The sequence below is a fragment of the Pagrus major genome, chromosome 1 (genome assembly GCF_040436345.1).
Source record: "Pagrus major chromosome 1, Pma_NU_1.0".
Taxonomy (NCBI): domain Eukaryota; kingdom Metazoa; phylum Chordata; class Actinopteri; order Spariformes; family Sparidae; genus Pagrus; species Pagrus major.
Genome location: NC_133215.1, coordinates 38691840 through 38717443, shown reverse-complemented (window position 1 = coordinate 38717443; position 25604 = coordinate 38691840). Strand labels below are relative to the sequence as shown.

The 25604-nt window shown below is 43.1% G+C and overlaps 1 protein-coding gene across 1 annotated transcript in view; it reads right to left on the bottom strand.

Annotated features, from left to right (window-relative positions):
• Positions 1-25604, bottom strand: part of megf10 (multiple EGF-like-domains 10) — a 188099-nt gene that overhangs the window by 101303 nt on the left and 61192 nt on the right. The window contains exons 5-7 of the mRNA XM_073477850.1: positions 2568-2814; positions 1984-2104; positions 413-549 (exon numbers count right to left, since the gene is read on the bottom strand). Coding sequence (XP_073333951.1) covers positions 413-549; positions 1984-2104; positions 2568-2814 — 505 coding nt within the window. The remainder of the gene's footprint in view (positions 1-412; positions 550-1983; positions 2105-2567; positions 2815-25604) is intronic.

The window sequence follows — 25604 nt, the reverse complement described above, 5'->3', positions numbered from 1 at the left end:
TGTATAGTACAGTTTTTATCATTTGTTCAAATTAGTTGGTATTTGTTCTTGGGCAAGAAAGTGCATTTGTGGGCACCATAAATGATAACAATTGTCATGTGCATTTGTAAATCTTGTTTAAATTTGTAGATCATGAAACATTGAATTACACTGGAGCTTGTTTATTCTATATTCTACAATATATCTAAATAAAAAATGTGAAGACAGTGCGATATTGTTATTTCTTTAACTTGTTATACAAATTTAGGAATGTTCACATACTGTTATGTGATAGTAGCACATTATAATTCTAATGACTGCTGCTTTTCTGAGAAATCCACAGTGAGCATCTATGGAATTCAGTGCCTTAAAAGCAAGCTTAAATACTACAAACTGCTGTATATTGCAGGGAACATTTTAAAGTTGTTCTTGCCGTTCTCCTGTGTATCCAGGGCTGCAGAGACACTGTCCAGTGGTGGACACACAAAGGCCGTTGTTGTGACACTGACATTCCTGGGAACAATTTTGGCCAAATCTCCCCTCTGGACATGGCTGGCCACACACTGTACCCTGAACACAGCAATGACAAAGGGAACATACATACAGTATCTTAAGTGTTGATGATGTAAGCTTTTATACCTCAAACTTTTCAATACAAGCCTTTATGTTTTCTTAACAGGCTGGCCACACTGGATGCTTGTGTAGTGTGTGGCCGCTAAGTTGTTGAGCTGGTGTTGCTCACTGGTGTTGCTAACGGGCATGTGTGTGTCCACATACCGTAGGCAGCATTGCTGCTTCGGCGCAGCTCCTGCCTGCCCTATCTGTTAACATGGAGTTTGCCTTTGATAATTATCAATAAATGTGATGACGCGATTTTTCTTTATCCCCGTTGAAAGAGCGAGAAAGCAAGGGGGGAAAGAGAAGGAGGGAGGGAGTGTACAGGAAGAAAATTGCCCATCACTTGTGTATATTCTCTTCTTGTCTGTGACATATTCTACAGATACAGACATTACAACTGTAGTGAAACGCTGGTATGATGTTGATATGACTGTCTACAGCTTGATTTTAGCCTCACTTAACATGCGAGTGAGAAGCATGAGTCACGAAACCAGTGTGGCTGCTCTAACCTGTTAATATGGACCAAAAAGCAAGACATACCATGTACACACACTGCTCACGCATCCAGTGAAGCCAACCTGTTAGCTTGCTAATGTCAGAAAAATGTCAAAAAAGACTGCACCTACTACTTCACCTTTATCCAATGATGACTCAAGTTGTTCTATAAAAAAGCAATAAGCAGTCTCTTTGGAATAATTTGGACGGAAGCCAAACTGTAAGGGGTGTAGATAATCATGGACACAACTCCCTTTGTTCTGTATTGTAGTCTTTAACTTCAAAACGAAATTCTGGTTCTTGGCAATAATTCACAGAGGTCCTGTCAAACTATGACCTCAAGATACTGAGTTTAGAAGACTTTGATATGCTTTTCTCTTGTTTGTCTAACAGTCTTTTCAGAAATTGTTGAATCTCATGAGCCTTTCAACTCCTTCAAAAATGTACAGTAGCTGCTCACCCCACTGGTCACTTATCTGGACTTTTTTTCCCTCTTCTTCAGCTCATACTGTGTAAAGTCTAGTTATGTATATGGCGTGTGTGAAGATTCTGTCACTACTTTGAGGATTGAGTTGTGTGCCTGTTTTCCAGGTTGTGTACACCAATATTTAAATGGTGTACACAACCTGGAAAACAGGCACACAACTCAATCCTCAAAGCTTGCATCCCCAAAGATGCTTCATCCATGTCCAGTCTACTGCAAAATTCTGAGGCCCTTGGTACCTCTGACTTCCCCCGTAGTATATATTACCCGTTAATTAATTTAAGGGGAATTTCTCTTAAATGATCATTGGGAGTATGAATGACAATAAACAATTCTTCTGAAGAGTTCAAACAAGCGGTGTGTGTGTGTGTGTGTGTGTGTGTGTGTGTGTGTGTGTGTGTGTGTACCATCCATCCTGCAGGACAGGAGCACTTTCCAGACACATGGTGACACACTCCTCCATTCTGACACGGACATCTCTCCTCACACTGCTGCCCATGTTTACCTGGAGGACATAGGTCTTCACAGCTAGAAAAAAAGTATTTTTTTAATATTTTTCCACTTTTTAAGGTCACATATGAAAGTTCACTTTATATAACAATCATAAAACAAAAAAAGTGTATTCCTTAAACATGAGTATCAATTATATTATATCAATTTTATTTTTGTTTCCAAATAACAATATTGTTTCATAGTAATTTCATTTCAATTAGGGCTTAATCATTCACATCCTGAAATACAGAAATCCTATATATCAGAATATCCTAACAGTTACCTATGTGGATGGGAAGAGGAAAAGCAATGTGTCCCTCAATCCAGGAATAATCATAATGCTAGGGCCTAACATTAGTCTGTACATATGTTACTGAGAGTATGCTCACGTCCCACTAAAAAGTTTTGTCACTTCAAAATAATTAAATAGTGATATGGTTCAGAATATTTGGATCAAAAATGGGATGCAGATTCTTGGACATACTCTCCTTCAACTTACAAAGCTCCAGTGTATCCTGGTGAACACTTGCATTCTCCGGTTACATAATGACAGGTGGCTCCATTCTGGCACTGGCATTTCTGCTGGCATCCGTTACCATAGGTGCCCACTTCACACTGGGCCTCACAGCGCCAGCCTCTGTATCCAGAAGTGCACATGCAGGCACCAGTGATTGGGTTACACAGTGCTCTGTTCTTGCACTGACACCTGTTGCTGCAGTGGGAACCCCAGTGGTTACTATCACAAGCTAAGGGGAAGATGAAGGAAACAAACCTAGATTTAGTTTAGTTTCAAATGCAACACTGCACAGGTCACAGGTTATCACTTGTTATTTCGATTGGCTGCTATGTTTAATGTTACCCTCCCCTTTCACTGTATTGCTATACCACCATTAGCAACCAAGGAACAAGACATTACATAAAGATCTCCTTAGAATTGGCCATTTACTACTAAATACTACCAGTATTTAGCAGTCTAATCTAAGAACCACTTTTCACCGAGGATCCTATACTGGTAGATAGTACAGGGTTTCACATTTATTAACTTATTGGTATTCACTTGATTTCAACATTGGTCGCAACCTACTTTCAGAACTATGCACTGTCTCTCTTTCCTTCTCTTCCTCTCTTTCTCTCTCATGCTCGGCAGGTTGCTAAAGTCTATTTGGCAAGCTAGTTTAGCATTTCTCATTTTTAGGGTTTTTCTGAGGGAACAAAGCTATTTGTGATTGTCTGGTTGATAAACTAGTGGAAAATCTGCCCTTACTCTACCCCTCCATTCCCATACCTGAAAGAGAGAGAGAGAGAGAGAGAGAGAGAGAGAGAGAGAAAAACAAAACAAAAAACTCCTTCGTGTGAAAAAAATGCATTATATGGAGGGAGAACTCAACAAAATTGAAAAAGTCATAAATGAAAACACCTTTTGGAAATTATGGAAAAACATCAACAGAAACCCATGTACAGACACCAACCCAATTCAAAATGGCAAAATCTGGAAAGATTACTTTGAAGACCTCTATAAAAATCCAGAGTGTCACGGTCTGAATCATAACCAAATTTTAACAATAGACAAACTGAAAGAACTAGAAAGGACAGTGAAGGACAACCAATGTGCCCTTGACTACCCCATCACCATTAAAGAAATACAGCACAAAATCAAAACCCTTAAAAATGGAAAAGCTTGCGGTATAGACAGCATTAACTCAGAGATGCTGAAACACAGTAACTTAAAACTCCAACTTGCCGTGCAAAAACACTTCAACCTGGTGTTGGCCACTGGATATTACCCCAGTGTTTGGAATAAAGGTCTCATTTCTCCTGTATTTAAAAATGGAGACAGGTATAACCCCAGCAATTACAGGGGCATCTGTGTTAACAGCAACCTGAGTAAACTCTTCTGTAGCATCCTTAACTCTAGATTAATCACTTATCTCACTGAACATAATATTCTGTCTAGAAGCCAAATTGGTTTTTTACCCAAACATCAAACATCTGACCACATATACACTCTCCACACACTCATCCAACAGCATGTTCACAGAAAACACAAAGGAAAGATATTTGCATGTTTTGTAGATCTAAAAAAGGCTTTTGACACAATTTGGCACAACGGGTTATTTTTACAACTTCTCCAATATGGAATTGGGGGTAAAATTTATGATCTAATCAAATCCAAATATTCTGACAACCAGTGCGGTGTTAAAATTGGAAACAAAAGAACAGAGTTCTTCAAACAAGGAAAAGGAGTGCATCAGGGCTGCAACCTGTCTCCCACTCTGTTCAACATCTATATCAATAAATTGGCCACCCTTCTTGAACAGTCCTCAAGCCCAGGATTAGATCTACAAGGCAAAGAAATTAAATTCCTCATGTATGCAGATGACCTGGTTCTACTGTCCCCAACAGAACAGGGCCTACAGCAGAACCTCTCTCTGCTGGAGACGTTCTGTCAAAACTGGGCGGATACCAAAGTCATGGTATTCCAAAAAAAGGCCAGGTTACAGGAGTCCAAACATGTTTTCAGGGTAGGAGGGACCACACTTCAGCATACAATGGAATATAATTATCTGGGCATCATCATCAGTTCATCAGGCAGCCTGGACAAGGCAATACATTCCCTCACAGAAAAGGCACGCAGGGCCTACTATAGCATCAAAAGCTCACTATATAAATTCAATCCTCCAGTTACAATTTGGCTGAAACTATTTAACAGTGTAATAAAACCCATCCTCATGTATGGTAGTGAAGTGTGGGGCCCTCTAATGACCCAGAGGCACACCTCATGGGACACAACACCCACAGAGAAACTCAACCTTCAGTTCTGCAAGGAAATCCTCAAGGCCACAGAAACTGTCCAAACAATGCATGTAGAGCAGAGCTGGGACACTTCCCCCTCTCTCTACATATGATAAAAAGGTCAATTAAGTTCCAGGTTCACTTAGCACAAGCTGATCCTGATTCCTATCACCACAGAGCCTTTCTCAGTAACAGCCTCTGTCCAGAGACAGACCCTCTGAGAAACACCAGAGAAACCTGCCACCTCAAAATCCAAGACCTCCAAACTCTCTCCAAAACTCACCTGCTGTCTATAGACAAAGAGAATAAAAAGACTTACATTGACATTTGGAAGAATGAGATCAAATCCATCAATAAATTGGAACGCTATCGCTCACTGGATAGAGAGTATTCTCCAGCACAATATCTGATCAGCATACATAACCCCAAACAAAGACGAACACTAACAATGTACAGACTCACCGACCATCAGCTACAGGTTGAAACAGGTCGGCATAAGAAAGAGTGGAAGCCCAGAGAACTAAGAGTCTGTAAACACTGCTCTTCAGGAGAGGTGGAAACTGAGGCCCATTTTCTCCTCTCCTGCCCCCTGTACCAAACTGAGAGAGAGGTTTTCCTACAGCAGATCACTGCAGCAGATCCATCATATCAGGGAAAAACATGTGATGAACTGTTAAAAGTCTGTCTGGGAGAAGATCCACAATTTATCAAGTTAGCTGCACAATATGTAACACTCTGCCATGAAACTAGAGACACACACAAACACACACACACAGGGTATACTATATAAATGTATATATACTTTTTCTTTTCTTTCTTTTCTTTCTTTTCTTTGTATATATTTGATTCTATGAGTTGTATTTGTTTTGTTCTGTTCATTGATTGATGCTTTGGCAACATTGTTGTTAAAACTTTCATGCCAATAAAGCGAATTTGAATTGAATTGAATTGAAAGAAAGAGAGAGAGAGAGAGAGAGAGAGAGAGAGAGAGAGAACACCTGGTTTGTTACTACATTACTTTGGGTTGTTGTTATAGGCTGCATCATTAGCAACAAGCAACACCTCATACTGTAAAAACAGACAGTTTTCACTGTTTTTGGTGAATTAATAAATCATTTTAAAATTGCTGATGAAGAAAGTTCACCGAGTAGATACATGAAAGTGAAAGAAAAAGACAGGGCAGGCCAGCCGGTATGCATGCCATAAAAAGACCTGAGGTGGAGAGAGAAGTGAAGAAGTGAAGGGAATGCAAGGTAAGCTGATCAAAGTGGTTTGTAACCAGACACTAAAATAAAGTGAAAATTACAGTTTTTGCCTAATGCTTAAACACTAAAAGTGGTTGCTATGCCCAAAGCATCACAACCTCTAACTTTGGTGACCATACCCTAAACAAAAGCACCAACCCTGCAAACACAATATATGCTTTGCACTGTGTTTGAAATTCTCCAACACACTTCTTGCAAAACACTACACACTGTTTTTTACATAAGACACATTGTTCAAAAAGGAAATCTCATGCAATCATTGGGAAAACACATCTATTTAAAATACAAAACAAAAAATGAAAATGGAAAAAAATTGGAAAAGCACACAGACTCACACATGTGTGAGTCTGTGTGCTTTTCCAATTTTGGTCCACAATTAGATTTTAAATGTTTTCATGTGCACATGAAAACATTTAAAACCTAATTGTAGACCAATCAGTCTAAGCCATAGCACTACAAATACACCTGATGTGAGCTCAGCTCCTTTGTGCCAACTTTGGAAACATGGAGGCAGAAAGAGGAAGAGGGAGAGTAAGAATAGTAGCGGGACAAGGAAGAGGACAAAGAAGGGGAGCAGGCAACAGAAGGAGACAAATATCTGATGACATGAGGGCCACTTTGGTGGACCATGTAATAAATCATGGCCTTACAATGAGGGAGGCTGGGCAGAGAGTCCAGCCAAACCTAAGTCGCTACTCAGTTGCCTCAATTATTAGAACTTTCAGACTGGAAAACAGGTATGTTTTGAAGTTTCCACACTAAACTGTACCAAAGAAATTACAGTATTGCACATTGTTCAAACGCACAGTACAATACATTGCTGTATTACTGTAGGTCTATGTGTCTAAAGTACAAAATGTATGATGTTTCATTTTCTACAGAACTGCCAGACGACCTGCACAGGGTGGAAGGCAGATTATGCTCAGTGATGAACAGGAGGTGGCCATAGTTAACATTGTTTTGGCAAATAACGAAATCCGGCTTCGTGAATTGAGAGAGCAGATCATCGCAGATCAAATAACCTTCGCTGACATCAACACTGTCAGCATATCTACACTCTCCCGCATCCTTAAAAAGCACAACATTTCACTGAAGCAGCTGTATAGAGTTTCATTCGAGAGGAACAATGCGAGAGTCAAAGACTTCCGTCATGACTATGTGCAAGTAACACCCCCCACCATTTTGTTTTCATGTGTCTAGATCAACTGTAGTGGATCAATCTTTCACAAAAAAATCTGTATGAGTCTTTTAAAGTCAAAAACCATCCAAAGTACTGAATACAGCTGTGTTTTGCATAAAGCACATCTGTGTGTTGTTGCTGCTAGGAAAGAGTAATTCAAAGGTGCATGTGTTTAACGTTTTGATGCTAAAAACAGTTTTGAAATGGGATTGTTAGGTTTTGTTTCAAGAGTTTCATTTTGCCGTATAAGTTAGGAGTTTATCTTCATGTGCTGTGTCTTACTCAGCCTGTGTGTTAAGTTATGACACAGTGAGCCAAAGTCTGCTACGTGTGTGTAAGCATTCGGCAAAAACTGTAAGTAGAACTGAAATAAGAAAAAAGCTACTAGAGATATGGTAATGTATCTTATTCTTTCAAACGTTTTCGGCAGGGGAGTGTCATTCCATGGCCCGTTTTAGTGAAGTTTGAATGCCAAAATGAGACACTGCATTGTTACTCTGCTACTAGCATGCTGGTCTTACTAGTGATAATTTGTCCATTGATCAACTGATTAAAAAATAGTTAATAGTAAACAACCAAGATATGAGGCATATCATTGCAATGGGTTTTAAACTGGGGCACAAGACCAAACTGAGTGATAACAAATGGTTACTGTACAGCGTTACACTTCCTCCTGAAGCATTAAGCCATGCTACTAGTGCCCCTGCGACTGATAGCCCAGGCAATCTAGCTCATTTTGGACCCAAAAATAGAACTGATTGTAATAGAATTTTTTTCATCATACATCATTTCAATGAGGTGTCCAGAACAACATACTAAAAATCCTAAGAAATCCTAGTTGGGGAAATATGTTTAATTCTCATCAATCCAAGATGTGTGCCAATAAGGCCGGACAACAGTTCACCCCAATGAGGCTATTTTTTCCCTTTACTTCTATCACAATGAAACTTTACACAATGAAAGTATCCATGAAAGGTAAAATTTTTTGTATTACAAGTTTCTTTGAAAATGAATTTAAATATGCAAATGAGCAATACACTAATTGAAATATGCCCAAAATACACCCGAATAGGCTTAATTTTTTCCTTTACTTCTACCACAATGAAACTTTACACAATGAAGGATACATGAAAAGTAAAATTTTTTGTATTACAAGTTTCTTTGAAAATGAATTTGAATATGCAAATGAGCAATACACTAGTGGAATATGCCCAATTTGCAAAGAACATCAGAAGAAAGTCAGAATACATCACAGTCGTTAGTAACGTGGTGAGATTACATTTTGTGCTGGTAAATTTACAAATTGTTGGTTAGTAGATTGTTGGTAAGATTACAAGATGGCAGAAGTCATTATTGCCAACTAAAGGCCCCCACATACTCGGGCGTAATTGACTCCATGGACGTCCGCGCTTACTCAAGGCGGACTCAATGCGGACCCAATGCGGACGTCCACGCAAAGCTCAATTTTTACAACTGCGCGGACTCCGCGTACGTGTACTCGGTGTCACACAATAGACTGCTCGGCAGGAAATCTTCACATCGACCTGTTTTAAATGTGACACCGTACGCTCAACTATGAAACCTCAAACGTCCACGGACAGTGCGCGCGGAGTCCGCGCAGCTCACAGTAGCGCACAGTACGCCCTGCTCTGTGGGGGCCTTAAACGATTCACTCTCACACAGAAGACAGACGAAAAACCACAGACACACTTTCCAGACATTCCAGCTCATAAAATAATTTTGCCCAAAACCAAAATTACTAGTCTAAGTCACTTGCCTATTGAAACAAACTAATGTTAGGTTGCTAGCACCATAAATTCTATTCATCTTCTTGCCAGACAAACACTTTTTTATGTTAATTTCTCCAGAAGCCCAATGTGTGTGTGCATGCGTGTGTAATGTGAGTGAAAAAGAGAATTTCCCCATTGTGGGATCAGAAGGGATTTAAAAAAAAAAAAAAAAAAAAAAATACTTGTAGTTAGCAAGTATTTCAGACCAGGTGGGCCACACTTCAGGCTTCCACCGTTGTTTGTAAAGTGGCTTTGCAGTGTGTATGAGAAGTAGCTAGCACCAGCAATATCTATTCATATTGTTGGCAGGAAACCACTCAAATCTCTCCAGAAACTCAATCGGAACATTTTAAGTTACCAACTCCTTTCTAAAGACATTTTAGACACATTTTGCTTAAGGCCAAAACTACTTTTCATCTTTAAGTAGCATTATCGCCTAGCCTACTGAAATGAACTAACATTAGCTTGCTAGCACTAGCAAATTCTATAGGCCTAATTTCATTGCTAGACAACACTGTTTTCTTTTCTTTTTGGTTTATGCATTGTTTAATGTATGTAAACAGGGAGAAATGGAGAGGTGTAAAATATGTATTGAGTCACTCGCGCCCCTTTATATTATTCTTCCTCCCTGTTTTTCGGCGCGTAACTTGCCCCGCATCGTTGAGCGCACACAAACAAAAAATACATCAAAACGTGCGGCTCGATCGGGCGATGTGTGCTATTATTCAGATTTCCAAAAAATTAATTTTTCGCGTCGTAAGACGTGAAAAACTGCTACAAATTTCCCATATGGAATGCAAATCTGCAACGTTTTTCAAACATCTCCTGCTCTGGCCTACGTTCACCTAGAAACACCATTCAAACTTTAAAATGTAGGCACGGGTCTTGTCTATTTAAGTCATATTTGAACTTTTTTCCTACGATGTTTCGTTTTTGAACGGTGATGCTTTAAAGATGGTGAGTGATTTTTGAAAATTTTAGATTTTCAATGATTGTGTATTGTGGAATGTTCGTTCAGAGCCAACTGCCAGAGTGGGGGAGACTCAAAAAAAACTCTCAGAAATTCCCTCTTTCTCTGACGACCCCAGCCACAAATTACACAGTAGAAATGTGATTTTTTCACAGAGTTGTAGCCACACTTGTCTTCTTTCTCCCAATGTGTCTACTTTATCAGTAAGATTTACGGTTTTTGATTTATCTGCCTCTAACCGACAAGAGTAGCTCTCAACTGCTCCATTCACTTCAATGTAAATCACACACACGCAGGCAGGCAGGCAGGCAGGCAGGCAGGCAGACAGGCAGGCAGGCAGGCAGGCAGACAGGCAGGCAGGCAGGCAGGCAGACAGACAGACAGACAGACAGACAGACAGACAGACAGACAGACAGACAGGCAGGCAGGCAGGCAGACAGACGACACACAGAGACAGACACACAAACAGACATGCAGCGCAGCACAGCCCACTCTCTCGATTTCCCAAAGGGGAATTGTCTAGTTATTATTAGGGCCCGAGCAGGAAACCTGCGAGGTCCCTATTGTTTTTCTAATGATTATTAAGGCCCGAGCAGGAAACCTGCGAGGTCCCTATTGTTTTTCGAATGATTATTATTATTAGGGCCCGAGCAGTGAAACTGCAAGGACCCTATTGTAATTGTAATGATTATTATTTTTAGGGCCCGAGCAGGAAACCTGCGAGGTCCCTATTGTTTTTGTAGTGATTATTTATTAGGGCCCGAGCAGGAAACCTGCGAGGTCCCTATTGTTTTTGTAGTGATTCTTATTATTTTATTCCTTCTGACGAAATGATCGCATTTTTCACTGCCTGAACATGGATGAAAACGCGATTTTATTTGGCAAACACATTAGGCCTGGCGAAAAATTTTATAATCTGTTGTTGTTGTGAATTTCCACCACTAGGTGGCGCTATAATCAAGGAAAGTGTGTTTTGCCTAATAACTCCCACATACTTTGTCGCACATTCAAAAACCTTATATCCACACGTTCAGTGAATTGTGCTGAATCTCCTGATATAGGCCACGCCCATTTCCGCCTACCGTTTTTTTTCGCTAGCTCGCCAAATGTCGCAAACCTACTTTTTCGAACTCCTCCCAGGCAATTTCACCAATTTGCACGAAACTTTGCACACAGCATCTGTGGACCCTTCTGACAAAAAGTTATTAAAAGAATTTTGATAGTCGAAAGAATACTCAAGTTATTAAATAACAACTTCCTGTAGATTCGGGAAGTGTTGCATATCTCCATAGTGATGTGTCCAAATGACATGAAACTCAGGATACTACTTCCCCATGAGCCCATAAGGCTCTGTGCAAAATTTTGGTTGATGACCACTAGGTGGCGCTCTTTAAATTGAAGTATTTTATATCTCCATATTGGTGGGTCGGATTAACACAAAACTTGGTATAATTCTTGCCACTGCCCTTCTGAGGACAGCTGACGATGTGTTACCGATCTGACACTAGGTGGCGCTCTGGTGGCAGTTTCATTTTATATTTGGCACTGTGCCCACACCATAACACTTATGGACATGAAATTCATAGGGGTGGTATAGACTGGCCCCTGTAACTCACACACCAAAAATGACCAGCAGGTGGCGCTATTATCAACATAAAGCAGTTCTTGGCTAATAACTCCCACATAATTTGTCACACATTGTTAAACCTTATATCTACCTCTTCCCTGAATTCAGCTGAATTGTGTGATGTGGGCCACGCCCACTTTTGCGCTAGATTTCCATTTGTAAATTCACAAAGTGTCGCAAACCTACTTTTTCGAACTCCTCCCAGGCAATTTCTCCGATTTGCACCAAACTTTGCATACAGCATCTGTGGACCCTCCTGACAAAAAGTTATTAAAAGAATTGTGATAGTCTAAAGAACGCCCAAAATATAAAACAACAATTTCCTGCACATTCTGGTCAAACAGACAGTCTTCCATATCTTGATGAAATACAGTCCAATTCACACTGAATTTTTTTTATTTGTGTTCCATGGCACGATGACGGTTTGTGAAAAATTTGGTGCAAATCGGCCAATAGGGGGCGTTGTTATTGCTAAATGACGAAACAACAGCTTGACTGCCTTCACTTTTGATTCCTCAACGGAAGTTGTTGCATGAACAAGCCACGACAGCAGCATGCCCCGACAGCAGCATGTAGCGATAGCAGCATGCTGTGACAGCAGCATGCCCCGACGCGCGTGGACTGCGAGGGCCCGTTCATCGCTGCTTGCAGCTTTAATTTTTATTTATTTTTTCTATTTTCATGGCTGACTGACTGTTGGCTAGCCTTTGGTGTTGTAACCATACACTGTAGATATCACATAAATCACACACACTGCATTCAAAACGGCGATTTTTGACAAGTTTGCACCGAGTAATTGGTCTTTTATAAGCCACGAAGGTCTAACTTGAAAGTCAACGACGTGACTGAATCCGCGAGTGTGCGGATTGTGTCCGTGAGTGGGGGAGGGGAGAGGAGGTCTGCCATAACAGGTTCATTTCTTGCCAGAGGTCACAATACATGTTCATGTACACTTTTTCCAGAAAAGATGTGCAGTTATAACCTCTTTTATATACAGTCTATGGTTATAACACTAGTCAGAGTAACCACAGACACTTACTCAACTTTATTCTCCCTCCTGTATCGTAGCTAGCCAGCCCGCAATATCCGACTTCACTTCACTGACGGTAAAACTCGTCCGGCTTCACGGTCCGTTAACAGCAAGCTTTATAAATACAACAAAATGAAGTACTCACCATTGAGTGGAAGATTAACAGCTTTGGGTGTCCCCGCACAATAGTATCTCGCAGCAGTGTCGATGGAAGATGTCTGACTCCGAGAAGAAGGAAGCGAAGAAGACCGGGAGAAACAGACAGAGCGTGTTGCCTCGCACATGCGTAATGGGCGGTCCCAATTCAAATGAAACTCATTTGTTTTGCGAAGAAGACCGGGAGAAACAGACAGAGCGTGTTGCCTCGCACATGCGCAATGGGCGGTCCCAATTCAAATAAAACTCATTTGTTTTGAGTTTGTGAATGTCAAGGTGAAACTATTATGTTATCTCAATTAAATGTACATGTATAAGTGTTTAATAGATTTGTTTTGAGTAAATCAAACAACAATTAAATGTGTCACATCAAAGAAGGGCCTGAATCAGTTTTTTGAGTGCAGAGAGAGAAATTTGATATCTACTCAGTAAGAACAGGAGACTTCCAGGAAAGGATTGTTCAGGTTTGCCACTTAAGGAATGATGAATAGTCTGATACAGTTTTTGGGAGAATATCATCTGTCCACGACCTTCATGCAGCCGATGCAATGTACCACAACATATGCAACCCTAACTTTCGAAATATGAAGAATATTCCGAGTCAATTCTCTGCAAACCCTGGCAACAAACTCAAAAGATTCAAAGTCGGAAGACCTGAAGATGATGAGAGTACTTGCAAGACACAGGTTATGAACCATATAGTGCAAAGTGGATGAAAATTAAAATAAAGGAACACTTTGGAGATAGAGTAATAATGACTGGCCTGGAAAATCAATGTGTGGTCACTTTGCGAGACACAGCCCACTCAATTCTTCGTGAATTTCACAAGCGACAAAAATCGACAAATCCAGAAGACGAGAAGCTTAATATAATTAAATCCGCTGCAAAGTTAATTGGAAGTGATGTCAAATTCATGGAAGTCATAAACGATTCTTACCCAGACTCAAGTGACATTGCAGCTGCTGCAAGCTATGTTCCAGAGTCACTACAAGTTCCACTGAGGAATATGTTTGCTGGTAAAAATATTGATAAAGAGCTTGCATCAATCGGACAGTCCATCATGCAAGCAATAAGACCAAGGATGATGATTGCACCTCTTCAGCTTGGCCTAGGGGTGCAGATGCATCACCATTTTGCGTCACGCTTTTTGGTAGACACACTCCATGAGCATGGTTTTGCCTGCTCATATGCAGATGTGATGAAATATGAACAGAGTGCAGCAGTAGCACAAGGGACTGAGATCCCTGGATTCACAGAAGAGCATCATATACAATATGTTGCAGACAATGTCGACCACAATGTAGCAACCATTGATGGTACAGGGACGTTCCATGGAATGGGTATAATAGCTTGTGTTACACCAGGAACGCAACAAAACAAACCTGTTCCAAAGATCCAAGTGACTGCTGCAGATATTGCTGCGGTCGGCCGCATAAACATTCAGTACTTTAAGATTCCTCCTATACGTGAACCTATTGTCTATCAGCCACTGACTCTGTTGCCAGCAGATAACAAAACATCACAGCTGGATTTGTTGTGGAAGAAATCCCTACTCCTTCACTCTCAAAGGCCATCATGGTCTGGTATGATGCAGCTGCTGCATCAAGGTGAACACCCTGGGAGAGCTTCAGTAACATTCCTTCCAATGATTGATCTTGATCCCAGTGATGAATCCTGCATATACTCAACATTGAGGTTTATGGCAACTCAAGCTCTGCAGTATGATGTGACCCATGTTCTGATGTTCGACCAACCCCTTTTCTGGAAAGCCTTGACCATCATCCAGTCCCAGCCAAGCAACAATGAACTCAAGCAAATAGTCCTCAAGCTTGGGGGATTCCACATGCAAATGAGCTTCTTGGGTAGCATTGGACACTTAATGGCAGGGTCTGGACTGGATGAGCTACTAGAGGTGGTGTATGCTGGAAATACAGTGTGCCACATGATGACTGGCAAGGCTGTGTCCAGGGCAGTTCGTGGTCACATGCTAGTTGATGCAGCACTGAACACCATGTTGCTGGCTGATGCTTACAATGTACCATTACCAACCAAAGACACGGTAGAGCAGCCTCCAGTTGAGATGACACCTGCCGCTGATACTGAGCCAGATGATGAGGAAGTTCCCAATACCCAAGAAACAGTCACAACTGACTTGAGTATAGCCAGTGACCTATATGACCAAGTCATGTCCTCTTATTTGCCGATGGAAGAACTCTGGTCTGCAGAGGTTTTGGAGAGAATCCAGAGTTCATTCAACAAGAAGAAGGAGAATGCATACGAGGACAGCACAGCTTTGGCTGCAGTATGTGGACATGATTGATATTGTGAGAAACTTCATCAAAGCTGAGAGGACAGGCAACTGGAGATTGCACCTTCAATCTGTTCATGATATGCTACCCTACTTTGCCGCTTCTGGACACAGACAATATGCAAAGTCAGCCTGTTGACCTGTTGTCTTTGATCTGCATGTCATGTCTTTGCTATAGTAGGTTTAGTTTGCTGGTCCTGTAGTGATTGTCCACATCCATCGATGGAAAAATAGTGTTTTTAATTGGTGCACAAGTCCAAATTGCCATTGGTAGTTTCAGACTGAGGCAGTTTTTGAGTCATTTTCACACCCAGTGCTCATGTTTTGTAAATAGCAAATGACTTGTGCCCACCTGTTTGGCCCTGGCCGTGTTGTTCTTAAAATGGGGTATGGTCAGGTGCACTGATGACACACTGCTATCAACAAAAAGCGGGTCTTAAGTCAAAGGTGCAGCATTTTTCATTTAAATTTTTTTTTGCATGTTATTTAAAGGGTGCATTATTCAGACAGTAAGATGAGTCTACACAGGTAGGTTAAAAATGTGCATACACTCTGATTACAGAGGCAGCTTTTAGTAATATTAAACATTTCCATGCGCAGTAATGTCACTATAACCATTACCAAGCCACATTAAATCAGCAAAACTAAAACAGAATTAAACTTTTACCTTTTGAAATAAATATTTTTAGACAAGATCTAGACTAGATTGTGTGCGTGACCTTTCAATGTGTAGAAGAACGCAGAACATTAATTAACATGAAATACTAACAGATTCTCTCGCGAGTTAGGAGTTTTAAATAGCCAAGGGTATCCACTGTTCCTCGTGTGCAAATGCACATGTTAAGGGAGAGATTTACAAAGAGGGACGTGCAGCAGCACTCCTCCTCCTCAGTTAAATATCAGTGTATTTTCTCACATGCAGTCAAACAGAGTGGTTGATGGAAAAAAATACTGTGAAACAGTGGGGCAGAAGGTCCAAAAGCCACAAACCACATACCTGTCCCTCAGTGAAGACGAGTGCCACCGTTTAATAGCAATTCTCCAGGTCGCATTAGTTTAATTTATGTTACGCCCATACAAACCAACTAATTCAGAGTCTAAATACAACCCATTCTCCATCATGCACCTTCATCGTGCCCAGATTAGCCTCCTTTTAACTAGCTAAAGGGAGTTGGACATGCCCGAAACGTGCTTGTGCTATGTGCTGTAGACCAAGTTTAAATAGAGTTTTCAGACATTCATGCTGCTCGTCTGATTGCCAGCTTACATGATTACGTTTACCATGTTTACCCATAGTAAACTGGTAAAATTGAGATTGTGTTGGACAGCATCATTATTCTAGGAGTCTCATTTTGTCAAGAGACTTCCGGTGGAGCAAGCACCCGAGATGGCCACGTAGGTGAATCTGCTGCTGCCCTGTTCACCTACCCCCTTCCTATATCAGTAATGTAAATATTCTAAATATAAGAAATAGGTGCATAACGGTCTTATAATACGACCAAGAATGCAGACAGTCCAGAAAACCCTTGAGGGTTTCAAAATGCTACACAGCCACCCAAAGACATGGCAGAAAAAATGGCGGCGACGCCTCAAACATCAGGATTACAGGCAGACACTACAGCAAAACTAGCCAACATCTAAATGCTTCTGCAAGGCATTGCATTTGACTTGAGTGGTCTGAAGGCAGGCATGGATGCTGTCCAGTCTACGGTGGAGAAGTTGTTGTATAACAACCATATAGTAGTGGTGGAAGGTGCTGAAGGACTAGATGTGGGCTTTACAATACTTGGCATTCACACACACATTCATACACTGATAGCGGAGGCTGCCATGCAAGGCGCCAACTGCTCATCAGGAGCAATTTTGGGTTCAGTATCTTGCTCAAGGACACTTCGACATGTAACTGAGGGGAGCCGGGATTCAAACCGGTGACCTTCCGATTACTAGGCGACCCGCTCTACCTCCTGAGCTACAGCCGCCCCTGTATATTGAGTTAACCCAGGGGTTTGAAATTGAGTGCTCCCACAGAATCGGCCAACAAGGCAGCAGAGACCGACATATTCTTGTATGCTTCCTGAGATTTAGAGCTAGGGAGGTGGTGTTGCGAGTAGCCAGAGACAAGGGAAGAGTGACATGGGAAGGCAAGCAGGTATCTTTCTTCCAGGACCTGTCACAAGACATCATTCAGAGATGCAAGAAGTTTGACGCAGCTACAGGAGAAGGGTCTGAGGTATACTATGGCATACCCGGCCATGCTGAGAGTCGTAACTAACAACATCCGACACAATTTCACTTCACCACTTCACCTCGTCAGCCAGACAAAACACAGAGGACATGGATAAGCTGTTTCCAGGTTACGGTCTTGTGATTTATTATATGATACCAATGATGACTGAAAAACCTGACAGACAAACTGTGTTCAGACTTGGGAGCTGTGAACTACTGTGTGAGTTATTTTGATATCATCGTCTACTTATATTTTATGGCTATTGCCAAGTTAACGATACGTTAGATTACTGGTTAGCATGTATGGCTGTTGCCAGACCTGTTAATGATTGAGGGGACTGACTTATATGCAGGTGCATTCATTATGTTTAACAAAACAATTATAGTGCATTTTGTTTGTTTGTTTTTTGTTTTTATATTTTTGTCTTGTTTACATAAGTAACTAGTTTAAAGGTTTTGGTTTCTTTTTGCTTCTTTCGTTCTTGGATGATAGGTTAAGATGCATAATACAGTCAAGGGCTAATAATAAAAGGATATATTGTTTTTGAGTATGCTATATAACAAGTCATGTGAGCTGGGTTTTGCGGTATGATGGAGGCCTCAGGATTAATTATACTGTAAAAGGGCAGCAGATGGTGCTGATGTTCCATCTGCACAAAATCTGCTGGTCATTATGACACACGGTGAAGGCCACAGGTGAGAAGCTGAATACCTCTATACCAAGGCCTTGATAAATACAAGTTGGGATATTTTGATCTGTACAACACTGATTCTTATCACTTATTGTGTTGCAGCTCCAGAGTTATGTAGGCTATGTCAATTTAAAGGCTGGGAGGTGGAAATTATGGCTCACTGTTTAAAAAAAGAAAAAGAAAAAAAGAAAAAAAAAGAAAAACACAACCAAAGCTCCTATATGCCCATATTATTATAGGAACATATTGAAGATATATGATATTGAATGAGGGAGGAGGGGTGAGGAAGAGGTACTGGGATTGACTGACATTTGGAGACTTCTACATGATTTGATATCAGGAGAACAAACACCAATTTACCGTAAATAATCATATCATTGAACATAGCATGAGTTATACCTACCTTGGTATAACCATTACAGCATCAGGGAGTTTCAACATGGCAGTGAATGCACTAAAAGAAAAAGCTCAAAGAGCCCTACATACAATTAAGAGAAAATTTTATAATTTCCACATTCCAGTCAAAATCTGTCTTAAAATACTTGATAGTGTCATCCAGCCCATTGCGCTGTACGGTAGTGAAGTATGGGGTCCACTCAGTCATCAGAGCTATACCCGTTGGGACAAACATCCAACAGAGTCTTTACATGCAGAATTCTACAGATACATTTTACACGTACACAGAAACACACCAACAAATGCCTGTAGAGCAGAATTAGGCAGATACCCACTGATAATTAACATTCAAAAGAGAACGCTCAACTTTTTTAACCACCTGAAATCCAGCCCCCGAGACACCCTCCACTCCAAAGCCCTCCAAACTCAAGAGCTGAGCCCAGAAAAGAGTCCCCTATGTCAGTTGGTACTGAGGCTAACTGCCCCCTCTCAGACACAGTCTGACCAGCCTCACAACAACACTGCTCTTCAAAACCCAATCAGAGTAAAGCAAATTATAACACAATGTAAAGAAACCTATCTGGAACATTGGAAAGAAGAAACTAAAAGCCAAAGTAGATTAGAATGTTATCTAGCCCTAAAAAGAGATTATGAATTAGCAGAATATCTCTCTACTGTCAGAGATAGAAAGCAGAGACAGATCCTCACCAAGTACAGGCCCAGTGACCACAAACTGACAATCGAAACAGGAAGACACAAAAAATCATGGCAACCAAAAGAAAACAGAACATGTGGTCACTGCTCGACAGGTGAGGTTGAGACAGAGATGCACTTTCTCCTACAATGTAAAACATTCAACGAAATGAGGAACATTTATTTTAATAATAAATAATAATAATAAATAAATAAATAAATAAATTCAATTTGGTAATCTCAGAGTTCAAAGAGCTGAACGACATATCAAAATTAAAAATACTCCTGGGAAAAGGAGATAGGGCATACCTTGCTGCCCAATATGTGTCAACATGCCACAACCTGAGGGACAGTGAATGACCCACACACACACACACACACACACACACACACACACACACACACACACACACACACACAGGTACACGCACACACACACACACACACACACACACACACACAGGTACACGCACACACACACACTGTATATACTGTATATATAATTAATGTAAATCAATCTTGGTTTTGTGTTGTTATTTATGTCATGTCCGAGTGTTTTGACAGATGCTTTGGCAACATTGTTGTTAAACTTTCATGCCAATAAAGCCCCTTTGAATTTGAATTTGAATTTTACATCCTCAAGAAAGAGAATATACATTTTAGTCAAACACACACACGTCATAGTCTAGAATACATTATTTTTTTAATATCGAATTATTTAGTGGGCATGACTGTGAGTACATCAATTGGTAATATTTTAATGTCAGATCACACCCCAGTGGAACTGGTGTTCAGCTTTGGTTCTGGATCTAGAGACCCCAGTAGCCATTGGAGACTTAATACCTCACTGCTTCACAATGAAAAATCCTGTTATTTTTAAAAAAAAGAAATTCTAGAATATTGGAAACTAAAGGAAGGTTCAACTTCTAATCCAGGTGTCAAGTGGGATACATTCAGCCTGTTTGAGGGACCTATTTAATACAACATTCTTGTTATTTGAAAAAAAAAAACCAGTCTATTAGTCGCTTACTTGAATTAGAGAAAGAAATTAAAGACCTCGAAACAACACATGCATCCCGACCAAACCCAAAGATTCTTTCACACTTTAGTAAACTTAAAGGGATAGTTCGGATTTTTTGACATGAAGTTGTATGACATCCTCACCATCAGTGTCGTGCATCAGCAGTGACTTTTCCCCCACTGAGTCCTGTGAGCCGAGGTCTGTCCCGCTGTTGTTGCTGAAGAAAGTAGTTACGGCTAGTTTGCGGGGTCACGAAGATAAAGTGTTTTGCTTCGAAAAACAATATCCGTTCAAAGGAGTAAAACATTTGCATCACAAAATCGTTTACGACAAAAAAGTCAGACCTCACGATCACCTGGCACTACTTCCCCTCCCTTCGTATCACTGCACGCTTCCGCCTGTTGACACACCGCACCGCTCCGTCAGCTGTTTCGCGGTGTTTACATGCTCGGATGGTAAACGTAAATATGTCTGACTACGAAACGAGTGATGAAGACATTCCTTTTACCACAGAGCCAAAGGGATATCTTTATGAACCCGAATACACAGACACCGAGCTTTGTCAAATGAAGTTAGAACGGGCAGAGAGAGAGGAGAGAGACAGAGAAGCGGTCCAAGCTGAAGTTGGACCTGTACAGACAGTACATAGTTGCTGACAATAATAATAACAGCCATCATATAAAAAGGCACCATCTTTAGCTTGTAGATAGTTGTTCTTACCTGGGGTCGTGGCACAGCAGCGCTCTTCAAAACATGTTTCTTCCTCTTTCCTGGGCGTGTAGGAACATAATCGTCCTTGCTGAAGTGTGCACTACACACACCAAGCTTTTCACCCTTGGCAGTCTCGCTTCAATGTTCAAGCCTATGGCAAAAAGCCAAAGTTGCCTAATAGCAATGTCCGTGACAGGAAAGCGTTGAAATATATACGCCGACTTGGTGTGATCTTTGTTGTTGCAACCCAGATAATCGCAAATCCGCACCATTTTTTATATCCTCTTGTCTAATAATCTCGCTAGTACTCACGTTAGCTCTCTGTGTCACACCGGTATGTCAAGTTAAGTTTTTGTCCTGTCTCCATGTTTGTTTTGTGACTTCCTGTTTTATTTTGGAAATTAACTCTCCTCTCGTTTCAGGTCACTTGCCCTTCCTCATGTGTCACCAGTCTGATTGTCTTCCCTGATTCCTGATCGTGTCCACCTGTTCCCCATTACCTCATGTGTTCATATAGTCGGCGTCTCCCTTTGTCCTGTGCCAGTGTGTCATGTCGTGTGTTGTGAAGCGTCACTCTCGTCATAGAAATACCATAGTCTCAGTCACAGTTTTTGCCTCGCTAAGAGAGTTTTTTGTTGACCGTTTGTCATTTAACTTTTCATAGCCTCAGTTAGTTTTGACTTCTTCCCTTTTGTAGTTTTTCCCTCCTCGGAGGCGTTTTTTGTTCTCTTCGTTTTCATTGTTATCTCTCCCTAGAAGATAGGATTTTCAGTTACTAATTTTCCTAGCCAACCCTCCTTTGCGAGGCGCTTTCTGTTTTTGGGCCTTCAAAATAAAGTATCTTTGCCAGCTCTGCATCCGAGTCCAAACTCTGAGTCATTCTTGTCAGTACACACTGGCCAGCATGGACTCGGCAGAGCAGGACCAGCTGACTTTGGCGCTGCGCTCCCAGGCATGCCGTCTCACGCAGCAAGAGGAGCATGTGGCCGCTCTCGGCCAAAGTGTCAGAGGACTCGCTCACAGTCAGGATGAGCTCAAAGCCTCCATGGCCTCCCAGGTGGGTCTCCTCAGCGCCCAGATGGAGCAACTCTGCGCTCTTTTGACGAAGGGCGCAGCTACAGTACCCGACCAGGCCACCGCTACATCGGAGTCCCCTCCCACGCCCCCTGTAACAACACACGCCGGCGCGTGCCCCAGGTTGGCTCCCCCGGAGCGATATTCCGGGGATCCTGGACAGAGTAGGTCCTTCATCGTGGAGTGTGAGATCCACTTCGAGCACTCACCCCAAGATTTCCCCACCGAACGATCCAAGGTGGCCTTTATGATGTCTCATCTCACGGGGAGAGCCCGGGCGTGGGCCACCGCGGAGTGGGCCAGGGGCTCAAAAGTGTGTGGTTCGGCCCAGGAGTTCACCGGGGCTCTCAGGACAGTCTTCGACCCAGTGGCGACCGATCGGGAGAAGGCTCGGGAGCTCAGCGGACTGAAGCAGGGTGGAGACCCTGTTTGTGATTACGCCATTCGCTTCAGGACTCTGGCGACGGAGAGCGGATGGAACCCTACAGCCCTATATGACACCTTCCTGAAAGGACTGTCAGATCCCATTCAGGATCTGTTGGTTCCGCTGGACCTCCCCCCGGACCTCGACTCCTTGATTGCCCTCGCCATTCGTACCGATAACCGCCTGCAGGAGCGCAAGCAGCGGCACGGGGCCAGGGTGGTTCCTGCCGTCGCGCACGGCTCTTCCCCGGTTCCCCGGTGCGCCTTCCCTTACCGGCATCCTCTCGAGGAGCGTCCCCGACTCTCTTCCAAGCAGGAGGAGGAGCCCATGCAGCTGGGTAGGACCCGGCTCTCTCGGGAGGAGCGGCTACGGCGCACCCAGGAAGGGAGGTGTTTTTACTGCGGCGCGCAGGGGCACCTCGTCGCCGCCTGCCCCGTGAAAATGGATCTAACGGTGAGTCGTATCACAGCCGTCACCCCCACCTCACGCAAACTGACTACCGTTAAAATCATACATCTAGGCAAAGACTATAAAGTAGATGTGTTAATCGACTCGGGAGCTGACGAGAGTCTTATTGACAGGGGGTTGGTTCAGAGACTGGGGCTCCATGTTGTGCCACTGAATATGCCTATTAAGGCAAGCGCCCTGAACGGGAGCGCGCTTTTTGACATTTCCCACATCTCCGAGCCGATAACCCTTCAAATAGCTGATCATTGGGAACACATCAAACCGTACGTGATAGACTCACCTCGCCACGCCCTCATCCTCGGATACCCATGGCTAGAGCACCACAACCCCAGCATTGATTGGCGCACCGGGTTTATTACGGGGTGGGGGGAGGATTGTAAGGACCGCTGTCGTAAACCAGAGCCCCAAGATGCATTAATGACTGTCTCTGTTAACTCTGTCACAGACTCGGGGATCTCTGACCTGACCACGGTGCCAAGCTGCTATCATCATTTAGCAGAGGTTTTCAGCAAAAGCAGGGCCACAGCCCTTCCTCCTCATCGCCCCTATGACTGCGCGATCGAGCTCTTGCCAGGCTCCACCATCCCCAAAGGTAGACTTTACTCTGTGTCTGGGCCTGAAAGACAGGCCATGAAAGATTATTTAGAGAACTCTCTGAAGGCTGGATTAATTCGGCCCTCCTCATCCCCAGCTGGGGCGGGGTTCTTTTTTGTGGGGAAAAAAGATGGCACCCTTCGACCCTGCATAGACTATAGCCCTCTCAACGAGATTACAGTTAAAAACAGATATCCCCTTCCCCTCATGAATTCAGTATTTGACCAACTCCAACAAGCGCAGATCTTCACCAAACTAGACCTGCGAAATGCCTACCACCTCATCCGCATCCGGGAGGGGGATGAGTGGAAAACAGGATTCAACACCCCTAGCGGCCATTACGAGTATCTGGTCATGCCGTTTGGCCTCACTAACGCCCCAGCTGTTTTCCAAGGTATGATTAATGACGTGTTGAGAGACTTCTTGGATCATTTCGTCTATGTTTATTTGGATGACATTCTTATCTACTCTCCCGACCTTGAGACCCACCAGAGACATGTCAAGCTTGTGTTACAACGTCTCCTAGAAAATAAACTGTTTGTCAAGACAGAAAAGAGTGATTTTCATGCCAAAACCATCTCCTTCCTCGGCTTTATCGTAGCCCCTGGAAGGGTTCAGATGGACCCGGCTAAAGTTAGCGCTGTAGCGGAGTGGCCCACACCAGATAGCCGCAGGAAGGTACAGCAATTCCTAGGATTTGCCAACTTCTACAGGCGGTTTATCAGAGGCTTCAGCGCAATAGCAGCTCCGCTCCATGCCCTCACTTCTCCACAGGTGTCATTCCACTGGTCCGCCGATGCAGCTGCAGCCTTCAAGGAGCTGAAGCAGCGGTTCACCACAGCGCCCATCCTCACACTTCCCGATCCCTCTCGCCAGTTCGTGGTGGAGGTGGATGCATCCGGTGAGGGGATCGGGGCCATTCTGTCTCAGCGAGCAGAGGCGGACAACAAGCTCCACCCCTGCGCCTTCCTGTCTCGACGTCTGACGGCACCTGAACGCAACTACGATGTGGGAAATCGTGAGCTGCTGGCTGTGAAGGTCGCTCTGGAAGAGTGGCGGCACTGGCTGGAGGGGGCACAACACCCGTTCATGGTTTGGACTGACCACAAGAATCTCCAATACATAAAAAAGGCTAAACGGTTAAATTCTCGCCAAGCCCGCTGGTCATTGTTTTTTAACCGTTTTCAATTTTCTTTGTCCTACAGACCGGGGTCCAAAAACACTAAGCCCGATGCCCTGTCCCGTCTCTTCAGTCCCGAGCCCGTGGCCACAGAACCAGAGCCCATCCTTCCACTTAGCCGTGTGGTTGGAGCGGTCACCTGGCCCATAGAAGCCGAGGTGAAGCAGGCGAATGGTGAGACCCCTCCACCTAGTGGGTGCCCAGATAATCGTCTGTTTGTCCCTGTTAATCTGCGCCCACAGGTGATCCACTGGGCTCACACGTCCCTGCTCACCTGTCATCCGGGTGTACGTCGGACCATGTACGCCATCTCGCAGCGGTTCTGGTGGCCATCCATGGAGCCGGAGGTCAGTGAGTATGTCGAGGCATGTCCAGTCTGCGCCCGAAATAAGAACTCCTCCAGAGCCCGCGCAGGCTTACTGCAGCCTCTCCCCATTCCTTCCCGGCCGTGGGCGGAGATCTCCTTGGACTTTGTCACGGGCCTCCCGGTCTCCAGAGGTAACACTGCGGTTCTTACCGTGGTGGATAGGTTCTCTAAGATGACTCATTTTATAGCTTTACCTAAGTTGCCGTCAGCCAAAGAAACCGCTGAAATCATGATGAACAATGTCTTCAGGATTCATGGCTTCCCACGGGACATCGTATCAGATCGGGGGCCCCAATTTATCTCGCGGTTCTGGAGGGAGTTCTGCAAGCTGATCGGAGCCACTGCAAGCCTCACGTCAGGTTACCACCCTGAGGCTAACGGCCAGACTGAGCGCCTCAATCAGCAGCTGGAGACCGGCCTCCGGTGCCTGGTGGCACAGAACCCTGCGTCATGGAGCAAACACTTGACATGGGTCGAGTACGCCCATAACTCCCTTCCCACTTCGGCCACTGGTATGTCCCCTTTTCATTGTGTTTTTGGTTATCAACCCCCGGTCTTTTCTGAAACCGAA